The sequence below is a fragment of the Lithobates pipiens genome, unplaced genomic scaffold, assembly GCF_037356315.1.
Source record: "Lithobates pipiens isolate NorthernLeopardFrog02 unplaced genomic scaffold, aLitPip1_a1.2 Scaffold_22, whole genome shotgun sequence".
In the NCBI taxonomy this organism is placed as follows: domain Eukaryota; kingdom Metazoa; phylum Chordata; class Amphibia; order Anura; family Ranidae; genus Lithobates; species Lithobates pipiens.
The window spans coordinates 301,128,583-301,143,712 of NW_027507784.1; the positions used below are offsets into that span (position 1 = coordinate 301,128,583).

The 15,130-nt window shown below is 42.5% G+C and overlaps 1 protein-coding gene across 1 annotated transcript in view; it reads right to left on the reverse strand.

Moving 5' to 3' along the window:
- The window catches only part of ECI1 (enoyl-CoA delta isomerase 1), a 29,787-nt gene extending 15,105 nt beyond the window's left edge, over window positions 1–14,682 (reverse strand). Inside the window, exons 1-4 of the mRNA XM_077449248.1 lie at window positions 14,530–14,682; window positions 6,511–6,615; window positions 3,733–3,860; window positions 125–271 (exon numbers count right to left, since the gene is read on the reverse strand). Of these exons, the coding sequence (XP_077305374.1) occupies window positions 125–271; window positions 3,733–3,860; window positions 6,511–6,615; window positions 14,530–14,581 (432 nt within the window). The 5' untranslated portion in view covers window positions 14,582–14,682. The remainder of the gene's footprint in view (window positions 1–124; window positions 272–3,732; window positions 3,861–6,510; window positions 6,616–14,529) is intronic.
- Window positions 14,683–15,130: the final 448 nt, after the last annotated feature.

Genomic DNA, 15,130 nt, shown 5'->3' on the forward strand with positions numbered 1-15,130 from the left:
TTAACTGCTCTAAAGCTTCTCCAAAACAACTAATAAATGTGTTTTTTGTTATTTTGCATATCTTGACAAAAAATATGTACTTTACAAAATACAATAAAGTTAAGCAAAAACAGGAAACACTTGCATTGATAGCTGCGATTGTCACCATATTGGATCCGAACAGTTTCAGCCACATTTCCTGCACAGCTCTCCAGAAAGCTGCATAGTGCTCAGCACTCTTTCCACACATCTCTGTGATGTCCAGCCCAGCAGAAAAAACCTTCGGAGAAGCCTGTGTACAGAACAAAATATGATAAAAGCATGCAAAACTCAAACGAATCTCATGAGGTGGCATAAAAAAGGTAGACAAAACAAGTGATTGTTCTTCGTTATTGAACTGCTTTTTTCTCCCGTAAAGGAATATGTAAACCTGGGCTCCCTAACTCAATAGGCACACGCTTCATGTATGGTCATATGCAGTGCTGGGTTACCGCTGTTTGGTTCCACTTAATCAATAATAAATTCCAGCTTGCTGATGTCAGGCTCTAAACTTCTGAGTATATAAAGAAACCAGATAGAAATGTGCAGAAAACATTCACACCGGGGTTGATTTAATAAAATTGGGGAGTGCAAAATCAGTTTCAGCTCTGCACAGAAATCAATCAGCTTCCAGGTTTTTTTGTCAAAGTTTAATTGAACAAGCTGAAGGTAGAAGTTGCTTGGCTACCATGCACAGCTGTACCAGATTTTGCGCTCTCCAGTTTTAGTATATCAACCACACTGTGGGGCCGAGTTACTAAATGTGAAGAGTGCTAAATCTGGTACAGCTGTGCACGGTAGGCAATCTGCAACTTCACCTTGTTCAATTAGTGTTACTAAACACAAGTCCCAGCATTCACTATATGTGGACATCCGCAGTACAAAGAGCATGGAAATGCGAATTATTTTAGTAAATATAAACTGCTAAATACATTTTCTTATCAGCAGTATATAGTATATATCGTGGGAGACGTTTTCATTCTACCCTGACTGTCCTATGAGGCTGCAGGACCCCTGACCCTCTGTCTGGACAGTGCTGATTGTCCCTGTGCTGATCACATGCACTCTTCAAAAAAAAAAAAAGGCTCTAGAAATGCCCACCAAACTGAGCATGTGAAGAGTGACTCCAAAGGCTTTGTCTTATCAGGAGATGGATTGGGAACAGTGGAAGAAGGGGGGGGGGGGGTAAGAGTAGACAGGATCAAACAGCCTTTATACACAATGTAGAGGATTAGCCCCTTAGGTTCCACAGTGAGTATAATAAGCATGCTTTAATGCATATATATCTGATTTTACTGTTGTGGGTTTAGTAACACTTTAGAATGGGTTCACACTAGTGCGAATTGGATGTGGATTTTCTCACATCCAATTTGCACATCAGGAAATTGTGACCGGCTCTCTATGGAGCCGGTTCACACAGCTCCGGAGCAGCTCCGGTGCAAATTGTACAGGAGTCCTGTGCGTCTTCTGGTCTGTTATAGGTTGGAATTCAGCCGAAAATTCGGCCTGCAATCGGACCTGAAGTGGTGAATGGGGACGCACCAGACCGCTGCTGCGAGACGCTCTGTACTGTAATGTAAACCGAGCCTAAACTTTAACAATAAAACCTGAAAGCTGGTTGGTGTTTATGCAGAGCTGCACCAGATTTTGCAATTTTCAGTTTTAGTAAATCAACCCCAGTGTAACAAATATAGGCTGCTCCTGTGTAGCCATCATAAGACTGGATTAAAACCTGGCTTTCCATGAACTGCATATAATTCTGAGAACTCGGTTACAGGGCTTATAATCACCCCCTCCCCTCCAGCACAAAATGCCATAGCACTAATCAACCTTCGGTTGAAGTATACTGGGGAATGGATAAGGTATCCTGCAGCACAGAAGGCCTGGATTCAATTCTCACCAAGGACACCATACCCATCGAATTTGTGCGATCCCTGAATGGGTTAAATTTGCAAATGGGTCATAGTAGGTGCCTCTGTATGACAGTGGTAGGGACAAGCTGCAAGCTCCAGGGATTGATGTGAATATACTGTGTAATCTGTAATGCATAGCAGAACATGAGAAATGATTAAATAAAATAACCTGATCACATATTTCACAAGATAATGCTTTTGGTAACCTCCCACTGCTGTCTATTCAACGCTGTCCTGGGTGCTTATCAGGAGGTAGCAGACACACGAGACTTGACTAATGAAAGCTGGAAAGAATAGAAAAGCCGAGGTATTGCCTGTGTCCTGACAAAATAAGCAACACGGCAGAAAATCAAACCACGTCACTACCGCTTTCTTTAAAGCATCAATACCCATATATACTAGAGTATAAGCAGAGTTTTCCAGCACATTTTTTAGGTTGAAACCTCCCCCCTCGGCTTATACTCGAGTGAGGGTGCAGCCTCACTGTGCCCATCGGCAGCTGTACCTTTCATAACTAAAACAGCGGGTGTCCCCCGCTGTGTCATGCAGTCTGTTCGGCGGCCGTCAATTGTAACAAAGCCCCGCCCTCCTCCTTGTACACGATAGATGGAACACTGATACAATGCTGGGAAACTGTATCAGTGTTCTGTCTATCACAGAACAGTGTGAGGCTGCAGATGGGCACTGATGATACAGCTGGGCACAGCGAGGCTGGAAATGGGCACCGTTTACCCAGTAGCTGCTGTGTTTCCCACCCTAAGCGTTATACACGAGTCAAAACGTTTTCCCTGTATTTTGTGGTAAAATTAGGTGCCTCAGCTTATATTCGGGTCGGCCTATACTCGAGTATATACAGTAATTGCTGATTTGGACGAATTGGTGTTTGGATACCATTTGAAAATAAACAGCAATTCGTCAAAATCTGCAATTCACAATGGTTTAAAGAAAAACGGAAGGGACGCAGGTTGTCATTCTGCCAGGTTCGACATTTTGTCAGGACACCTGCAGTATTTGTTAAAGTTACAGGTTTTATGGAGAACGCTGCACTAACTGTCTGCTGTAGGCAACTGCTGCATTCATATTTCACTTCTGTAAATAAAAGCCATTACCTACAACCAAAGTATCGCCTTTCTGCCAGTAATGGAAACCATTAAAATAAAATTGTCAAATGCCGAAAATATAGAAACAAGTTTAAAGCACTTGCTACCCCTTCCTTCCTTTGCTTGTCAAAAAACGATGAGCTGTGCCTAATGGGTCAGAGAAGTTATTTCACCCCCTGCAGAATTTCATGCAAAAAAGGGTGTCATTTAGAAGACAAGGGCTGAGATTTATGGCACCATGAAGTCAGCACAGGCATTAAGCCTAGGTTCACACTGAATGCGGGTTTGAAATTGTGCAAGTTCAGCTGAACATGCACAATTTCAAACCAGCATTTCAGTCCAAATTCGGTGGCGATTTGAGAGACATCTGTTCATGCACAGATGTCTATTGAAATTGCCCCTGAAGTCACCAAAAGTAGTGCAGGAACTACTTTAGGCAATCGGTGTGGCACTGAAAAGTCAGAGTCGCACTGATTCAGATGGTGCCGTTGCCGGCAATGGGCTCAGATTTGCCATGCGATTTGACATGTCAAATCGGCGCAATGTGAACTTGGGCTAAATGTCCAACAGTGGCTCAGAGATTGCCAAGAAAACATAATACGCTTCAGTAATAAATACAATTTGATGCAATTGTGTTCCTTGTTGTGGAACAATGAGTACAATCACAATGTGTTATGGGTGTAGTAAATATGATCACGTACGGAGGTCAGGATAAGCCCACGGCAGCCTCGGTCGATCTCCAGCTTTTCCAGGCTGATAGAGAATTCTGTCAGGAGCTCCAAGCTAAGGCTGTTCACGGGAGGATTTTTCATTTTCATGATGGCCACCCCTGGGAAAAGAGACAAAGCTCCATTATTTCTCGTTATCAGTAACATGAGGCTTTGACTGGGGCCTTTGATCAAAAAAGCATGGCACCTTTCCCAGCAATGTGATCTGAATACACCCACAAGCTCTTCTGTGGCCTATATTCCCTGACTCAAGTAGAAATGAGCCATGCTTAATTCAATGAAGACAACTTAAATGGCGGTTAGAGGAAAAAAATTCAATGCAGTAAACTTCGTTTCAATAAGAACTCCAAGAAAAAACACAAATTCACCATTAAACATAGAATTTAAAATCATATTTATTGTGTCAGACTTGTGGAACAAGGAAGAAAAAAAAAAAAGAAAAGAAAAGAAACCTCTTCTAACAATGTCCTCTTTGTGGAGGTTCTTGACACCAGCTAACAATCACACACAATGTGTTATTTTTCTTTTTTTTTACTCATCTGTAAACCTCTTTTAGACACCAGAATGTGTGTTGTACTTTGTATGTGTTGCCTTTTCTCCCTGGATTGTAATACAGAAACCAAATACTTGCAGGCCAGTTACAGATGGAGTAGGCTGGGTACGCCATGGCCCTTCCATAAAGAATGGCACTTTTCTAAAGGTCTGTAGTGGGCCTTATATATGGAAGGACAGTTAACAAAATGTTTATAAAATATGAGGCTATCCTTTAATCCTAGAAGGTTTACAAATAAATAATTCCTTTATGTTACTTCATAGATTTTAATGTTTAGATGCTTGAGAAGAGAACACTAACCATGAAATGATCTATAACAGCGGTCCTCAAACTATCTCCCATGGAAAGTTTGCAGTCTGCTGGTTGCTGTAAAGCACGCCCCTGCAATGAGAAAGCCATGTGCAGGGCTTTCTTTTGCAAGCTGAGAAGGCTGCTGAATGTAGAGTGCCAGCACCCGGGAATTTACCAAAGGCACTATCAGACAAAGTGATTTCCCGCTTAAAGTGGACCGTCAGTCATTTCTTTATATCTCCATCCATTAAATCTTCTGCCCTTGTTGTTTTAACCTTGGATAGTAAAAAAAAATTTCTACCAGTAAATACCATATACAGCCCACTTCCAGTTTCTTGTCTGGTAAAAAGCCTAGGCTTATGACATCATGCACAGTTCTCTCTCATGAAAGTTTGCCGGGAGGTGTCGATGAGTCATAAGAGGGCCAATGAGAGCTGCAGGTGTGTCTCTGTGTCCAGGAAGTGACTAGGCAGCAGCTTCATCTAACCACAGTGAAAACGGATGCAGCCAGACTCAGTGAAGGGAGATTTCTGCAGCATATTTGGCAAGTACAGAATCACAGTATATATGAAAGAATATGCAAAGTGGTTGGAGGGAAGCGTCAGAATGGCAAAAGATGTTTTTATTACAACTTATGTGAGGAGACTGCAGTTCCTATTTAATGGTGCTTGTATAGTCCCAGGTATGACACTATGATGAGGGGCGACGTGGGACAGGGAGCCTTCAAAAAAAGGTAAGTGCCACTGAACATCAATAATGTCAAGGCTGGGGTATGGTGGTCCCTATTCCCACTAACTTCAATGATGAGGAATTTAGATCTTCCATCGACACCAATGATGGGACATTTCTTCCTCCCACAGACACCAATGAACAGGAATTTTATACTCCTGCCAACATCAATGATGGGGTATTTTATACTACTATTAAAACCAATGGCGAGGCGTTTTTTTACTCTTACCAACATCAAAGGGCATTTTACTGCCCGGCAAATACCAATGACAGAGCATTTATACCTCTGCCACTGACTGGGGCATTTTTTACTCCCACAGACACCAATGATGGGGTGTTTTATGCTGCCATCAATGCCAATGATGGGACATTTTTTACTCCCATTGATAATCAATAAGAAGTCATTTGTTGCTTCCATTCCACTGACTGGGCATTTTGTACTGCCACTGACACCAATGATAGGGTAGTTTTAGGCTGGGCTCACATATGTGCAAATTGGATGCGGGTTTCCCCTGCTCTTCTCCGCTGTGCCATTGTGTTCTGACACACAATAGCACATAGTATCTCCCCTCCCCCCCACCAGAATATTCGGGCAACACCAATTGGCAGACCTTTTTCGGGTATGACCTTCCTGTTGGACTGGCTGCCATACACACGGGCCAAATGCTGCCTGCCATTCAGCCCATATGTAATAGGCTTTATTCAGGAAGGGAAGCAGAGGGAGGTCACATGACAGGACAGCAGGGCTCTGGAAATAAGGTATTTATAATTATAATTTTTGAAAAACAAACACACACACACCCCCATCTGTACTGAACAGGTACCTAAAACAGAGAGAATCAAAGTAATTAATACACATGACTTTACAACACTTTAACGAAGTTGTATTAAAATAGTCAGCCATTATTGGCACTTTGTTGTTTTTGTCACAACTACTGACAGGAGTGCAGCATGGCTCCAAAGTCATGAGACAGGTGGCTTCTAATTATTAAATCTGCACTGATGGCTCTCACGAAGAACACCCTTTGGTAGTCCTACATTCTGAAAAAAAAAATTTTCACATATTTTTGGTGATTTTCCATTAGGAAAATGAAGCAGGCAGAGATTAAATGCAATTGCCACTTGATCACAAATCAAAAGCCTGTACAATGCGTGGCATATATTTCTGTTTCTCTTACCAGTAGATTCATCCATCTCCACCAGGATCTTATCATTACTGAAATGCCGGTTACTTTGATGCTGCCTCCATGGTGCCAGAACCCTGCTATGGACACACAGAATACCTGCAGAATAAAATTATCTCAGTTTAAAATATCAGTTCCATTACTACAGAGGTCAGCTTTTCTAGTGCAAAAATGTAAGACAAATCTCAAAAAAAAATTAAATAAAAAATAAAATCTTACGATACACTAATAGTGTCTCTAATATAAAACACTGTATAATGTGTGTATGCTCAATCTTTAAATGTAACTATTCACAAGTTTGCGTGGATGACATGTTATACAGCAATCACTGTCTCAATATTGATTATATAAAACTTAGACCCCATTCAAACCTGAGCGTTTTGTAGCTTGAAGCCTGAAGCTACAAAACGCTAGAGGGGAAAAATTCAATTATTCTCAATGGAGATGGTTCACATCTCCACTACATGTCGCCTGAAGCTCAAACAAGTTCCGGACCCTTTTTTGTTGCTCAAATTGAGCAGATTTGTGCGTTTTTCTTCTTTTAACATTGGTGACCTTTTGCCCTGCACAAAATCGCGGTAAAAAAAAAACGCCGCAAAAAACGCTTGAAAACGCTACGCTCAGGTGTGAATGCAGCCTTATACCCCATGTCACTTCAAAAGACTCCACAGAAGTCTATGACAAAAGCTGCACCTGCAGCTTTTGAAAGGCTGTTATTCAGCTTTAGATTTGCTTTGTTTTGAAGGTATAGCAGGTATGAGATATCCCAGGATGCACTGGGAAACCAAGTGAACCAGAAAGACATCAGCAGTCATTTCCAGTTCATGTGTATATATTCTGGAAGTGTCTGGTGCAGGCATCACATCTGGTGGGCAGCAGGAAGGTGAGCGGGGTGCTGACCGGAGTAGAGCAACTAGCGGATGCATAACTCCCATCTTTCTGAGATGGAATGAGGGACACCTATTAGCAAAAGTTCATAGGCATAGGACACACCCCCTGCCACACCTCCTTTAAAGGAAAATTGTACAAAAAAAAATAATGGATTGGTTAAACTTGCTTTTTTACCACTACTATTCCTTTATATTGGCTTTTGGAATTTACAAATGCAGCAATTTAGAAATTGGAGGAAAGGTTTTGCACCAGGAAACACGTTTTGATAGAGAAGTAGTGCATTTTATATACAACTATATAGATCAGACCAAAATAAAAGACAAATCAGGAGGAAAGAAGGACTTTGTTTCAAATCAGGGACAGCCCGTCAAAAATCGGGGACAGTTGGGAGATATGCAGATGGCACACATGGTGTGCAATATGGGAGGGCTATGGGGAAGGTAAAACAGGGACCGGAGAGAAAGAAATGAGCAGCAGAGCTGGGGGACCGGAGCACGAGAAATTAACAATGTCTCATTAGAATGAGAGTACAAATAAGCCGGATATCTGCTCAACGAGGGCATCAATGAGTTGGGGGATCTGCTGAAAAGGGGTATCAATGAGCTGAGGATCTGCTGAACAAGGGCCTCAATTAGCTGGGGATCTGCTGAGTGGGGGGTACTACTGTGACCCTTTAAAACAAATTGAAAGTCACACACACCCGGCATTACCCAAGGTTAAAAAAAAATCACCACAGCATGTTGAAGAGGTAGGCGCTTTAATGTGGTAAAGTTGAAGAAAGTATAAATGAGCCCTTAGCCCTGGTTCACACTGGTGCATTTGGAATCACGCTACTTCAGTGCAATTTCAAAGCCGCAGATCAGTGGAATTTGCACCTCTGATTTTATTGCAGCTTGTGACTTATTTTAACAGAAGTCTATGAAAGTCGCAATAAAACCAGCAAAAAGTAGTGCAGGAACCTTTTTCTGAGTCGCAGCAATTTGAACAGTTCTATTGCCGATAATGGGATGCGACTCGTCCTGCAATTTGGCACGCGTGTAAACAGGGAGCTTAGAGTGCAATTCTGGCCAGCCCCGCAAGGGGGCATTCTTCCCAACGATCACTCACGTAAAGGGCATTTATCCATTGCCCCCAATTGAGAAGTGTTTTAGGCCACATTCACATGGGGTGATTCTATGTGTGCTGTGCAGGGCCGTGTTTTACTGGCACAGGAATACACAGGTGTGGCATTCATCTCTGTGTCGGCAGGCCTTTTGTTGTTCATTGGAACACGGTGGCTGCATGGACACAGCCGCTGTGCCTCAATATGACAATTGTGTGGGTCCCCAAACTTGTGCATTCTTGTGCCGGTAAAACAAGGCCCTGCATGTAATGGCACCATGTGAACAAAACCTTAGGAAGGGTTAACATGAAAATTATTGTAGGATTTCCTCTAGGATAAAAGGTTGTGAATTGCTGGCTTAAAGTAGTATTAAGCCTGAAAGCAAACATTATATTACAGCTTACCAATTCTTATATTAGGAGGTCTGCAGTCTTTTTTTTTTTTTTTTTTTCAGGCCTTCTGCTATTTTCATCTGATGATCTGGCCGGTAAGTCTGTTTTTCAAAAGAACAAGCTTCCCTGCAAGGTGTTTCATGTACAGAGTTGAGACAAACCATTTAAGACTAACAGGGGTGCTTCAAATGATCAGCTTTTATCTACTTTTTATCCCAAAAAGGGACTGCTTATAAAGTGTTAGCTGGACTTTGGCTTCAATAGTCTTAAGCTCCATACACTCACACTATCAGATTTTCTGTTTTTTTGCAGATTTTTTTCTTCAGATTTACCAAAACCAATGTAGTACAAGGGCCTGCCTGATTGCATACAAATTGAAACTCCTAAGGTTTGACCTCATATTATATGGTTTTGGTAAATCTGAAGGTCAAAATCAGCAGAAAATCTGATCGTGTGTATGGGGCTTTAGTGTACCTAAATCTGCTAGTACATCTAACACTCCCTCCCCCCCCCCCCCGACTGACAATGCTACTGTCCAGCGGTGCCCCTGTGCTCCACCAATACAGGACGTGCATCACTGGCCAGATCACCAGGTGAAAACAGCCTTAAAAAAAGAAAGCTAAAGCAGCCATGACATTGAATGCTTGGCTAGCTGCAACACATTACATTTTTGGTTTAAAACCACTTGTTATACCTATATTTAGAGTGAAACATGGTCAGAGTCTGAAGCTCCTGACACCCCCCAAACTGCCCACAGACATGAATAGTTGTGCGCAACTTTTTGCACACAGTTTTTATGATAATTTTTTCTGCAAACATACACTGATCGGCCACTTTATTAGGTACGCCTGTTCAATCGCTTGGTAACACAATGCCCTAATCAGCCAAATCGCATGGCTGCAACTTAATGCATTTAGGCCTCTAGACGTGGTGAAGATGCCTAAAAACGGAACACATCAAAAATGCACCAGACCCCAGTACAGTGATCTGGAATGCATCCGAAAACGCATCAAAAACACACCAGAATGCTTCAAAAATGCAGATCTGGAGTGCGTTTCTGCGATGTGACCCAGCCCTAAATGTAAGCAAAACACAGTATATGTAAGGCTAGGGTCACCCTATTGCGATGTGGGAACCAGTGCGATTCCAGTTCGGGTTCCTGCATCACATGTCTTTGGGAACGAAAATGCGATGGGGACAAAATAGTGCCTAGAATGGGGGCTTTCCTACTAGAGAAAAGGCAACCTTGTTGCAGAATCTCATAAAGTGTTTTATCTGCATATAATATGAGCAGGCAACGTTTTATAATCTTCATCACTCGATCATATTGTGTCAAATAAGTGGTGACAAAATGTATGGCTTTCCCTTTTCTACAAGGGTATCGCTTATTAAAGCGGAGTTCCAGCCTGGGGGGAAAAAAATAAATAAAAGTCAGCAGCTACAAATATTGCAGCTGCTGACTTTTAATAGATGGACACTTACCTGTCCAGGGAGCCCGCGATGTCGGCACCCTATGCGATCTTCAGGTCACCGTCTCACGGGTGCCGCCGCTGCCATTCCTGGTAAGGAAACCAGGAAGTGAAGACTTTCAACTTCACTCCTGGTTCCCTACTGCGCATGCACGAGTCACGCTTTGCGTTCTAAATAGTCCCTGGGGACCTGTGAGGGGCTGGACATGGTGTAGTTCTTTGCAGAAAGTCTGGCGATCTATGCCCAGAAGTGGGAGCAAATACCTGGATTTGACAGGTATCTGATCCCTCCTGAAAGGTGCCAATTGTGACGCCATGGAGGGCAAAATCCGATAAGTGGACGTTCCATTTCTGGGTGGAACTCCGCTTTAAAGCTAGAAGTGGAGGAATCCTGAATCAGAGTGTCATGATCTTTTGTATCAGCTCTCTGTATCAAAAGCTCACTATATTTACCTTCTTTTAATCTATATGAAACAATGTTGCGTTCTTGTATATAGTTATGCTGTGAAGAACAATTTCTCTTTGCTCTGACAAACTCCCCCACAGGCAGATCCCCAACAGCGTGTGAGGGATGGCAGCTGGAAGCCAGTAAAAGTTTTCAGCACATGATTTTCTATACATTTTAGTGGAAACTAGAACATCCTCCACATTAGCTGTCAGGATCATATCTAAATACTCTATGGCAGTGATGGCGAACCTTGGCACCCTAGATATTTTGGAACTACATTTCCCATGCTGCTCACCTAAACTTTTGTCTTTTACGTTCAATTAAAGTTATATTTGGGTTTTACACTATTGTGAGTCTCATTGCCTTTTATGTAAACCCACGAACGGGAGTGTATCGAGAGACGAGCGGGCTCTGAAGTCCCTTACATTTCATTCGTGTAGACCCTGGACTGGGGGAATCAGTCAACTGCTCTATATGGTTCTCTGTAATAAGGAACCATTCGTTTCTGGTAAGCGACAATAATATCATTGGTGGAGGCTGAGCACAAGTCACGTTCGTGTTGGATATTTCTACTGTCACTACTTCACTGTGGGAAACCTTGCAAATAGAGACTGTATATGGACTTTTTGAACATTGTTCCATTTTCATTATGTTCTCAAACAATTTCCATATTCATGTTTCACTAATGTTATAAGATAACGGACCATTGGATGTTACATTGTTTCACTATTGTTCTAAGACAACAGACCTTTGGATGTTATATTGTTTTTTTGCAGGTTCACTTTATATGAATATTACTTAAGGTATTTTTTATTTTCACTATATATATTTTCTGATACCCAATACGATTTCAATCTTTAGGTATCATTGGTGTAATATATTTTTTTCATTTATTTTTATGCGTTTGGGTTTTGTTAGCAGAGTTTTGCTTGCATTATTCCATATTCATTTGATTATTCACTCCTATTAAGGGTATTCTTTGTATAACCACACTAAGAAGTATCTGCTATTTTTACTGACTTAGGATTTTCTATCTTTATTAGATAGTCTATTTTTTGTCGCATTCTAATCCCTCTTTAGTATGCGACAAATACACCACTAAGTTCAAACTTTTTTGTGAGTTGTTTCACATGGGTATATTTTCTTAGTTTAGTTATTTTCTGTAGCGCAACCCACTCCTTTTTTTCTCTTATGCCAAATGTAGTATAACATTTGGGTTGCTGCTTCTCTTTTTAGTTTTTTTGTTTAATTTCTTTTGTCAAGCGCGGCGTTCCTTTGTTTTCCTACACTGCAAATGGCATGAGAATCATAGGAAATGTAGTTCCCAAACATCAGGGGTGCCAAGGTTTACCATCACTGCTCTATACTACCTGGATGAAGAATTTTGTGTAAATTCAATGCTTAGATGATTAGAGTTAAAGGGGTTGTAAACCCTCTTTTTTTTTTTAAACAAACATATACTTACCTCCACTGTGCAGTTAGTTTTGCAGAGTGGCCCCGATCCTCAAATTCTGGGGTCCCCGAATGGCGCTCGTGGCTCCTCCCCACATTGGAAAACCTCCTATCCCGGGGTGGGGGGGGGGGGGGGGTTACCGTGCAGACGTGCTCCCGAGTCCAGCATGTGCATTTAGATGGCTTTCACACTGCCGCGCGAATAGCAGCGTTTTACCATCGGATTTGTGCCGCATTTCGGCCACTATCGGGGCGCTTTTACCCCCCGCTAGCAGCCGAAAAAGGGTTAAAACCACCCGCAATAGCAGCATTTTGCCGGCAGTATAGCCACACTGCCCCATTGATTTCAATGGGGAGCAGCGGTGGAGGAGAGGTAAGCACACCGCTCCAAAGAAGCTGCTGGCAGGACTTTTCCTGACGTCCTGCCAGCGCACCACTCCAGTGCGCAAGCCTGAGGGCTTTCACACTGGAGACAACAGAGCAGCAGTTTGAGGGCGGTTCTGCAAGCGCTATAGCTAACGCTATAGCGCCTGCAAAACGCCTTCGGCGTGAAAGGGGTCTTATAGACACAGAATCCCGGACTCGGCCTCAGGTCATTGGATCTGATTAACAGTGGCGCGAGCCAATGGCCCTTTCACAATGGAAAGCTTTTCAGGCGTTTTAGCGCTAAAAATAGCACCTCTCATGTCTCCCCAGTGTGAAATCTTGCAATTAGCATCTTTGAGGTGGTGCGGGAGCGGTGTATACACCGCTCCCAAAACGCCCTGCCTATTGAAATTAATGGGCAGTGCCACAACACGGGCACTTTTGACCCTATCTTCGCCCGCTAGTGGGGTTAAAAGCGCCGCTATAAACAGAAGTAAAGTACCGCTAACACCAGCACCGCCCCAGTTTGAAAGGGGTCTAATGGAGGCTGCCCTCGCAAATATGAGAAGGTTTGGGCTAAATGGTTGGCAGAGCTTTCCACAGCTTTGGACACTTTTACGTTCCTAAGCTTTATACACATATTTACTGAATATTGGGTGAACAGAGCTGATGTCATATTATGCAATGGTTGGATTTATATACCACACTAATTCTCTTTCCACTGTGATGTCTGTAAGGAACCATGCCATTTATACGTCTGTTGTCACTCTCCTGTCTAGTCTATAGATTTATATTTGTCCTAGCCTCAACGATACGACCATTTTATCGAACAGATAAAAAACAAAAAAAGTGAAGTACAATATAATTTTCAGTCAGATGTAACGACTTATCCGCTTGTGCCCACACACACAGGTTAGGCACACATATGAAAAATGATGATTCCACCACACGTGAGGCATCGCCATGAAGGTCGGAGTGGGAGTATTAATTCTAGGGCCTAGTTAATGATGAACTCTAAACTGATAACCTGTGAAGGCTTTTAGAGAACAACATTTTAAATACTGTGGTTCGTTGCCATTTTACGGACGTGCAAAATTGAAAATCTTGATCATGTTTGGTATTTATTTACTTGACACAACATCCGCTTTTATATTTTACCAAAAAAGTGGGTATTATAGTTTGTGGGCACTAAAAAGTGTATTTTTTCCGGAAAATGTACATTTGATAAATGCTCCACAAATTATATATATATATATATATATATATATATATATATATATATATGTATTTATTTTTTTAATTATCAAAAATTGTGATAAACGCTGCACAAATTTAAAGAAAGAAAAAAAAGTGTATTTTTAACCTGTAAACGTGCGTTTAATAAATGCTAAACAAAGTGGAAAAAATTACAACAGACAATTTTATGCCCTTTCAGAAAATATCATGTTGGGAGTAAGTAATTTGAGCAAAAAATAAAAAGAAAAGTGTGAAAAATTCCAAGAATGCCCCACTAGGTAAATACACCTCAGTCTAAAGGAAGGGGTGTGAGGGAATGATTCCACTTCAATCAAATTATTACACCTCAGTCTAATGGGGGTTGTAAGTAAAGGTGATATATGAATAACTGGAGAGATTAGATGTATATAATATGTTACACAGAGACTTCATTGACAGTGCTGCTGTGAGGAGGAGGAGACCCCACACTGAGGAGGGGGGACACGTCCTTTCCCGACGTCCTCACATGACTCCCTCACAGAGGACAGCAGCGCCTGTCTGCGCGGGAAAATGAGCAGAGGGGGGAGAAAAGACACCGCCCAGCCGCCTCGCGCCACCAGAGCGGGAAGCGGACGCGCGGGCAGTGGCGGGTGTTTGGGGCGGGAACTCGTCACGCACCTGATAGAAGCCGGGCGGGAGCCGACCTTCTCAGCACAGCCAGCGCCGCCATCTTGAGTGACCTTTCCCCGAGCGGCGACGCAGTGAATGAAGAGGATCTGGTCGGGCTGTTAGACCTGTTCTCTCAGCGCTGGGCCTCAAGAGGGTGGTGACACCTGGCGGGAGTTCAGAGAACAGCTGCTCCTGACTGGGCTCTATAAGAGAGCCTGTCACTTATTTTCACACAACAAACCACGTGAAAGAAGTAAAGCCCAACTCCAGCAAAAAAAAATCCTAAACCTGCCTTATTCTGGTAACATAGGATTTCCTCTCACTTCCTGACTCTGCGACCCCAGAAATAAAGGGTGCAGTGATCTCTATGGGGAGCCATACAAACATTTTCTCCTCATGGAGTTTTAGGAAATCTCTATAGGGACACAGACACACCTAACACGCTCTATCCACATATTGTCTATGGCATTCTCGCTTCGAGAAGGAAGTGTTTCTATTTCTTATTGTCACAGGAAAGGAAAGAAACTGTTCCAAATGGAGTCACAGGAAGACATAAATACACTGAATGTGTAGGGTGCACGCTGCTAAGGCTTCACACACATGGGCATAC